General features: G+C 44.7%; 1 protein-coding gene across 1 annotated transcript; it reads right to left on the bottom strand.

The window, feature by feature from the left end:
* Nucleotides 1–1315: 1315 nt before the first annotated feature.
* dusp6 (dual specificity phosphatase 6) lies at nucleotides 1316–6229 on the bottom strand. The gene is made up of 3 exons (XM_020079201.2): nucleotides 5202–6229; nucleotides 4432–4866; nucleotides 1316–3040 (listed from the first exon to the last, which is right to left on the bottom strand). The coding sequence occupies exons 1-3, from the start codon at nucleotides 5602–5604 to the stop codon at nucleotides 2727–2729; spliced, it is 1152 nt and encodes a 383-aa protein (XP_019934760.1). The 5' UTR covers nucleotides 5605–6229; the 3' UTR covers nucleotides 1316–2726.
* Between the last annotated feature and the right edge of the window lie 2677 nt (nucleotides 6230–8906).

The following is an 8906-nucleotide window of genomic DNA, read 5'->3' as shown; positions in this document are numbered from 1 at the left end:
TAAATGTCAAGTCTAAAACTAAAAAAAAAGGCCAGCGACTTTATTTCCATTTATTTTCTGAATTGTGGTATGTAGAATAGATGGTGAAAATATTTAATTAAAAGGGGGAGGTTAATTATATTGTGTTTTTTTGTGTCTGTTAGTACTCATCAGTAGCACTCAATAAAGACTGAAAACCAATTTTGGTGCGGATCCAGTTAAAGGGGCAAAGCCAGGAATTCTTTATCACTTCCCTTAACATTGAGAGAGGCCACTGTATGACATCTGTGTTCGTACAATTTGGTGCTAATTATAAGAGATAATTGTATTGGATTTGGCTGCAACAAAGTTTATGCCTGAGTCTCAAACACTCCACCCACCCCTCCATTGGCATAATGGTGAGTAGATAATGAGTGAATTTTCATTTTTAGGTGAACTATCCCTTTAAAGCAACTCTTAGCAGCCATTCACATTAAGGATACTGTTTGTGTGGACTAGCTTGTGAACATTATGACAAGCACATGCATCATATGCCCACATCAAGGGCATAGCACACAAAATAGCTTAATGCTATGCAGACTTTGATGTACACAGATCAGGGCTTTGGTTGATGCTTCCTCCAAACCACAGAGAATTCATATGCTTCAGTCACACATACTTGGTCTGCTTTTGCTGTGATCAGCGTGTGTGGGAATATCGGTGCATGGCAGCGTATCTCTGCTGAGCTGTGAAGCAAGTTGCTGCTTGCATGAGAACACAATGCACCTCCTCCCTCACTTGCAATGTGAGGATCGTCTCCATAGCCTCCAGGTCCTAACAGGTACATGCTACTATGCTTGCTATCAAGTATTGGCCTATCTAGGTACTTTCTGTTCCCTTTGATGGCTGAATACTGAGGCACCACCTTCAGGAAGTGCCCTGGGTAGTTTTAACATGAACCCAAAGCCCCCGCCACAGAGCTGCACCTGGAATAACCAGTCGGGCTGTTTACAACATGACTAGAATCACTTTGTACTTGTTGAGAAGCATTTTACAGTCCGTGAATGATTGCCGTTCAGAACAGAGTGTGCACAATGCTATCTTACACAAGTGTCATGTGACAGGACATGCTAATTCTGAACTGGAAAGTGAAGTTGGAGATTAATCGAGCACTGCTGTTAATGAATAGCAAGCACTTTGTCTTCAGCACCATGATTCACGGCGACTGTTTTTGTTGTCGTGACTTGGCTCAAGTATTCTGTGGGTGAGGAAACACTTACATAAATGTGTCACTGTGGACACAGACAAAACACTTACAAACTGTGTTAATGGAAAAACAGGCATGAGAAGTGGAAAGTGTAGACAAAATAGCAATTTATTAATAACTTATCTTTTCTTTACATTCGTAAGAGAGAAGTGTGTAAGGTGGGATGGGGTGTCGGAGGTCACCAAGTTGGCATCCTCCTGCAAGTGGCCTTCTCTTTGGAGGGGGCAACACGACCCTCCTGAGCTCTGGATTCTTCTTCTCTCATCTTGACAAATTTAAAATGCATTTCACAGACGTTTCCCTGAAGAGGCGAGGCAAGCAAAACCTCCTGCTTAGTCCACATATTTGAGACTTTTAACCCTTGTGCACAGATTTGGATTAGTCACATTAACCTTCAGAGATCCGGGCAACACAGTTGGCCACTTGGACTAGTCAAGCTAGCTTTCATGTGGTGCCAAATTAAAAACTGCTACTATTTTAACTGCAAGATTTGGTTTAATAGTTGTGTGAAAATTGTAAAAAAAAAAAAAAAAGGAAAATAATTCAGGTATCCCATAGAGTTGAGAACATTTCTCTGCAGGGTAATGCACTAAAAACCTTCTGAGCACAAAAGTAAGGCAAACAACCAAGGTGACTTTGATTTGTGATAGGGTGGGTGCAAAAACAAGGCCGATCGGCTGAATTCACACATAAAGCGATTATCAAATATATTACACATGTACACATTTTTCCATAATTCTTGGAAAGCCTTCTTGATTTTTGGCATAATAAACGTACATACTGATTAATATGCAGTTTGTTTGCTTACATAAAAGTAGAATATGAAACAAAGAATTCAGTACCCACTTGTTGCAAAGGGTATATACTAGAGCAAGGCTTTTACCGTATTAAGATATATACACAATGTATAAATGTTTGAAAAGAATCCACAAATGTAAAATCGAGTCCAGTATGTGTGCCATCTAAAGCTGGGGTGTTTGGGCCCCACACAGGCAAGTCTTCACAGAAGACAAAGGAGACAATGCACCCTGAAGTCTTGGGCAAACCAAGGTTGTGACCCAGACTTTCATTTTTAGATCTGTCCAGTCTGAACAATCGTGTATCTTTGGCACACCAGCCTCGGAACTTTGAAGCATAGCGCACAGCTGTCCCGACAAATCACCTTCCGTTTCCTCGGACACAATGATAACAAAGATACGACATCGGGAGTCCAACAACGATATAGGATTATAGAAAGTATCTGCACTCTTTAATCAACTCTCTTCCTCTTTTCTGTCTCTTTTACTGTCTCTCCTCATTTAGTCAACAGCAGCTGCATCTTGGCCAGACAGCTTTGGCCCTCCAGTTACCACACTCAGCAGCTGTCCTCCAACCAGCTGTATCAATAACGTCAAGAACTCAGTCGCACAGCAGACGACAGGAAAAAGAGAAACTTTTTGCAGCTTTTCCAACAGGAGGCTCACAAAACTTCCAGCAGCGACAGGGATGGCAAGGCCTGACCTCACGTGGACTCCAGGGGGTCCAGCTGGAAAACGTTATGGTTGGTCGGAGTGGTGAAGTAGAGCTGCTGGCTTGGCGCAGCCATGCGATTGTCGCACGGGCTTTTCAGGCCCAGCGTGCGCTCAAAGTCCAAGAGCTGGCCCATGAAATTGAAGTTGGGTGAGATGTTAGACTTTTTCATCTTGACAATGTCATAGGCATCGTTCATGGACAGGTTGAGTTTCTGCATCAGGTAGGCCACTGTAACTGTCACTGAGCGGCTGATGCCGGCCAGGCAGTGGACCAGGACGCCGCACTTCTGGCCTCGAGCTTCATCTGGTAGAAAGACAAAAGAGTGTAAATGTTAGATACTTTTTCCCAAACACTACACATGCAGATCAACACATAGTTTAACAAATCACCTAGGCCTTTTTGTTGATTCTTCACTGACTCATCAATTCATTATTTGGAAGAAAAGTCTCTGCCTGCTTCAATGAATCAACTAATTGATGTTTTAACACTTTTAAAAAGTTTTCTGTCTTGTAAATAGCTCAAGAGACATCATTCGTATTTCGGACACAGAGGAAAAGAGCAGTCCCCTTTTACAGAGGAGAACAAATTAAATAAATTCTCTGGTATTTAAGTCAAGCTATGTTGGAAGTTGAAGCCAGTCTGGGAAGAGATAGCAGTGGAAGTTATTATCCTGACTATCTCCCAGGCGTGTCTGTCAACAAAAAAAGGACTGCAGCAGTAGTGCACATAAACAGAGCCGACATTCTTTCGTTTTTTGGCCTAGAGTAGCCGGCTGGGAAATTGACTATTACGGTCTATTAAACCATTCTTCCGCTTGCTAGGGTTACTCCGACAATGGTGCCATTTGGGCGTGTAAACGTAGGAGTCATGAGGGCACCCTGTCAAGGCAAACAGGATGTCAACAGGGCCTGTAAATGCTCCTTTTGTACTGTGGAGATAGGAAAGAGGGGGGGCCGTGCCATGTCCTAGATTACTTTCAATGCCACTTCCTTCCTGTTGCGCTCAAATTACCGCCCTCCCCTTGTTCACTCTCCCCATTCTCCTGTTTCAACGTCGCCTTTGTTCTGCAATTACACAAGCCCCAGTTCAAGAGACAGGCCAGGAAGTCTTCCATTGAAGTCAAATCACTTGTACACATTGCATTTTAGCCTCTGCACCATTAGAGTCAGACTAGTATTCCTCTGCCTCAACACAATGGCCTTAATCTGCCCGCTCTGTGTGCCCCTGCCTGATTGACTGATAAGACTACAGCCAGGGACACCTCATCTAATCTCAATGGCACAATAAGAACCTAAGAACTTCCTGGCATTGATAACACATATCAAATTAATGAGATTATGTCCTCGACTATCTGCTTCCGCTCCTACACTTTATCTGCATATAGTCAAAACAATCACAAAATGTCCAAAAGTGAGGAATTAGGGTGTAAAAGGGGTAAAATGATTAGGCAACAGCTGACAAGCTGCTTCCTTCCTTTAATGATTTATTGATATATTTGACTTATGGATCCACCAAAACAAGCAGAATATACATATATTATATAACAAAACAATTGTTGGGCTATCATGGATGAGAATAATCAAATTATTTAGCCCTAAAGGTGAATGTAAACAAGGGACCAAAACAAGGGCCTGGGGGGACAGTGTGCAGCAAAACAAGCTGTGGTGTGTTTGCAGCTCTGGGGGATTGCTTACCGATGAAGCTGATGGCCTCGGGGAAGAACTGCGAGAGATTCTGGCTCCAGTGGTCCGAGATGGGGATCTGCTTGTACTTAAACTCCCCTGCGTTCTCGAAGAGGTTGGGCAGATTGGGGGTCACGTTGAGGATGTACTTGATGCCATACTCCTCCAGCACGTCCAGGTTGGTGGAGTCCTTGGCGCAGCCCAGGTAGAGGTGCGGCAGGATCTCCACCGGGAAGCAGGGCTGCGGGTTGGACAGCGGGCTCCCGTCAGAGTCCGTGGCGCTGCTCGGGTCCCGGTCTATGTCCGACTCGATGTCCGAGGAGTCCGAGCTGATGCGTAACCCGCCGAGGCCCAGCACCTGGGCGGTGGGGGAGCTGCTGTTGGAGGAGCCGTCCAGATTGATTTCGCACAGAGTTGGATACTCTGCGTGGAACTTACTGAAGCCACCTGGAAGACAGGAGAAAAATCCAATGAATATGTGTTGCACATTGCTCTTAATTTGTAATGTAGATTCATTTGGCTGCATGACAGTTGTTTAGCTCTTCAAATGTCTGCAAACAGTATCAGTTTGTTTTGATTGCAGTGCCACGTGAGAGTGATTCACTTTGGAATAAATAAAAACTAAAGAGATCCAATTTTTAGATGCAGGCTGATCACTGAAGGCGTAGCTCAACACAAGATTTCATATTACATTTGTTTCGCTCCTTCTCTGCGCAAAGATCTGCTGGTGCTAAACAGCAGCGGCCTCCGGGGGCCGTGAAATGTGAATGAACCGCACTCACCCTCCAGATAATAGGCCTTGTAGCCTTCGTCCTTCATCCTCCTCAGCAGAAGACCCAGCACCGAGCCACCGTCCACGTTCTCGTTCCACTCGCGGCTGTACTCGTCGTACAGCACGATCGTGTCCGTCTTGCACCGGCGCACGAACTTCTCCCGGTCCTCCCCGTCAGAGAGCAGCGAGCGCACGGGCAGGTTTCCCTTCTTGAGCCGCCGGAGCATGAGGCTGGGTATGGCCACGTTGATGGCCGTCTCGACGTGCGACGACTCGTACAGCTCTTGGGCCCGGCAGTCCATCACCAGCAGCGCGTCCCTGCGCGTCTCCAGCTGCTCCCGGAGCCAGCCCACCGTCTTGCTGATCGCCATCACCGTGTCGAGCTGGACGACGGGCTTGAGTTTCTCTATCATTTATACGCAGGAGGTTGGGAAAATGTGCGTTGAGAAAGCGAGGGAGCTCCCTTTGCTGCTGCTGCGGCGGCGAAGAGGCGAGCGAGCGCAATAATGTGAATGGATCGAGTGTGTCAGTGCGCTGCGCTGCCTGGAGGGGCCACTTGAGAAAAATAACAACAGACGAAAAAAGATGCAAAGTCAGACAAATCAATTCTCACTCCAAATGTCCTCCGGGTGTCCTGTGCGCTGCGGGACGAGAGGGGTGGATGAAGAAAACGCAGCGATCCCCTTCACAGATTCCCTGGCTGCGGGTTGCCTTCACTGGCGCTCATTCATGCATCTGGTCGGAGGGAGCCTGTGTTATTTATCAATGAGTCACACCGGCCCTGCGACGAGGCTGCTGCTGCTTCCACTGCTCGTGTACAACTCCACGGATCCAAGCGCAGCCGCTCCTTCAGTCTCGCAGTAGACAGGTGGTGTGAGGTGGTGTGTTCCTGTGGAGGAGAACCATGCGGGTAATATCCGACTGTTCGTGCCTGCGGATGCCGCCTGTTCCTTCTCTGTGCGCCGTGTGAAGCGTCGCTCTGCGGCTCAGTGCGCTCAATGCGGCGCCAGGCTGCTGAATGGCTGCTAACAGGAGGCGTCTCATTGGATACATTATGCAGGCCGGCCAATCAGAGCGGGCCCAGCGGCGGTCGCCCTGGAAACGGGGGCCGGATGGAGCGGCCCCGTGTTGATGAATTGTTAATGAGTTTGTCATTCACAAAAACGGAGAGGAATTTCCGTTCCGGATCAAGTGAGTGCAAACAAACAGAAGAACTGCAGGCAGAGGGAAGGAAGGGAGGGAGGGAGAGGAGGGAGGGAGAGGAGGGAGAGCTGCGGGGTATTATAGTCCACAACAACACAACACAAATATATAATAATGTGCTTTACATCAATTAGCTTGAACTGAGAAGTTGTAACTTTCACACAAGTTTAACTGTTCACATAGCATCAGACTAATCAAACATTGCATAACACAACTGTCCTCCCTTTTCTTGAGCTCCCTTAAGTGCATTGTGTAAAACTATTGACAGAAAATAAAAACCAGTGGGACTTAAGACATTTAAAAGCTTCAGGTGCTGACATCACACAACTTTTCTTATCCACCTGGCCTCACCTGGCCTTCATTCAAACTTTGTGGACTCGACTGAAGGGTGACATTTCGGTTAGATCTCATTGTACAGTGTTCAATTTGACTATAAAAAGTATTATCATAATTGTTATTAAAAAATGTAACGTTGAGAATCACATTATTCACTTCACTGTAAAGCCAATGTATCTGTGCAGAAAATGTCACATACAAAAATGCAGAATAGAAAACGATACCCCCATATTTCACAGGATTTCTTTAAGAATATATCAAGACCTTATGGACACAAACAATTTTCAGAACTTCCCCCATCTACTCTCTTGCAGAAACAAATAAAAACTGTATCTCAGAGGAACATCCTTCCTCTCATCCCATTTTCTTTACTTAAGTTGGTGTAATAACATCTTCTTATTTCCATAATTTCATATATTTGACGAGACATTTGAAACTGTTATGGTGAGGAGGATACTGAGCAAACTGTTATTAATAACCCTGACCACCCTTTAACACATACTGGACTGACAGTGCAGCACCTTCTCATAAAAGACTCATATCCATTAGACTCTACAGCATTGCACTGTCTGACATTTTGCATATTTTTTGATCTTGTTTAGTGTGTCATTTCTATCTATCTATCTACATATATATATCCATCCGTCCATTCATCCGTGCTCACATCAAGGCTGTTATGATTTAAATTCATGCTCTTATGTTTTGCACAGCCAAATTTGAAGAGGAAAAAAATTGCATGTGCATTTCTTGTATCTGGAGAATTGAAAAGGTTGAATCACAACATACTCTACATATGAATACTCTGAACGGTAATGAAAATATTCTTCTGTACAGAGAGAATTTTCATATGTTTCTGTGGACATTTTTCTTAATCGAATAAACTCTGCAGCAGAATAATGATGGCACTCAGTGATACTGCGAGCAAACCACAGCACTGGATCTATTTGTGTCTGTGCAGCCTTCAGTAGACTGGAGAGGCTCGTGTGTGGGTGGTGGTGCATCAATATGTCACAGTCAGTTTGGCCTCAGCCTGTCTCTCTCTCATTAACTACACTCACTGGACTTAGCACAACCACTTTGATGTTCCTATAAAGCTGCTGTGGAAAGAAATAGTTATTCTAAATGTTCGCTTTTATATCTGCAGTCCATGGTCTTCGTTATATCCCCATAATATTCCAGCATTTCTATTCTATTCCAGTTTGAAAGGACTTGCACATTAACGCAGCCACTTGGTGTCAAAGTGGTTATTTTACATCAGTCAGCCGGATCTCCTCCATCTCCGCGTCCTTCACGCCCTTTTAGCGCGGACAGAACGTGCAGACCTCGGTCAGCGGTGGCTCGTCAGGGCCGCTGATCGCCTCCCATCAGCCCATTAACCGCCTCCACAGCCGATCTTAAGTTTGTGCAGTAAACAAAAGATGCGTGCACGTCCACCACCTCGCCTCGCAGCCGACTGTGAACGCGCGCAACTCATGTATACATTAACCTGCATATTTAGACTCTCACACTCGAGTATACAGTAATATAGCAAATATAAATAAAATCTACTTTTGATATTCCAGAACCATTCAAAGGAAAAACTCACAGTCCTGCAATATATATGCTAAAATTGTATTTTCGTTTCATTACCCTATTTTACATTCCAGGTATATTCTACATATGTGAATATTTACTTCAGGTTGGTAACTCATTTGTGATGTAAATACAAATATACCATTATAAGATTAGTGGACTTGCAAATCTCTTTAATTCATTTCCTGACAGAACAGTTCAGATATCAACTCTCTGAAGGTGTTGATTGAGTGGGTCATGACGCACCCTTCACAGTTTTTTATGTTGTCGTGCTGTAAACAATCCTCATGAATCCTTTCAGAGGCTCCAACAGCTCTGTGATGATATGTGTGATGAGGCTCTGACAACGTCCTCTGAAACATATAGAGTCTATCGCTGCAAAAATTAAGTAGGAGGATATTTTTTTGTTACGAATAACATGTAATCCACACACAAATAATATCACTTATCATTGGTTGTGCAGGTCAAAGCTTCATCTCCAGAGAAACCGCTGCTGCTGGTTAATGTATGGGAGTGAAAAGTGCAGGAAAGTGAGTAAATACTCGGTTCATTGTCTAAAGATGCAGCTCCGACTCTGTTTATGTCACTTTCTCACAGCATCAGT

Source organism: Paralichthys olivaceus, chromosome 7, assembly GCF_024713975.1.
Source record: "Paralichthys olivaceus isolate ysfri-2021 chromosome 7, ASM2471397v2, whole genome shotgun sequence".
Taxonomy (NCBI): Eukaryota; Metazoa; Chordata; class Actinopteri; order Pleuronectiformes; family Paralichthyidae; genus Paralichthys; species Paralichthys olivaceus.
Note: the sequence above shows the minus strand (reverse complement) of the source record. Positions and strands in the feature narration are given on the sequence as shown.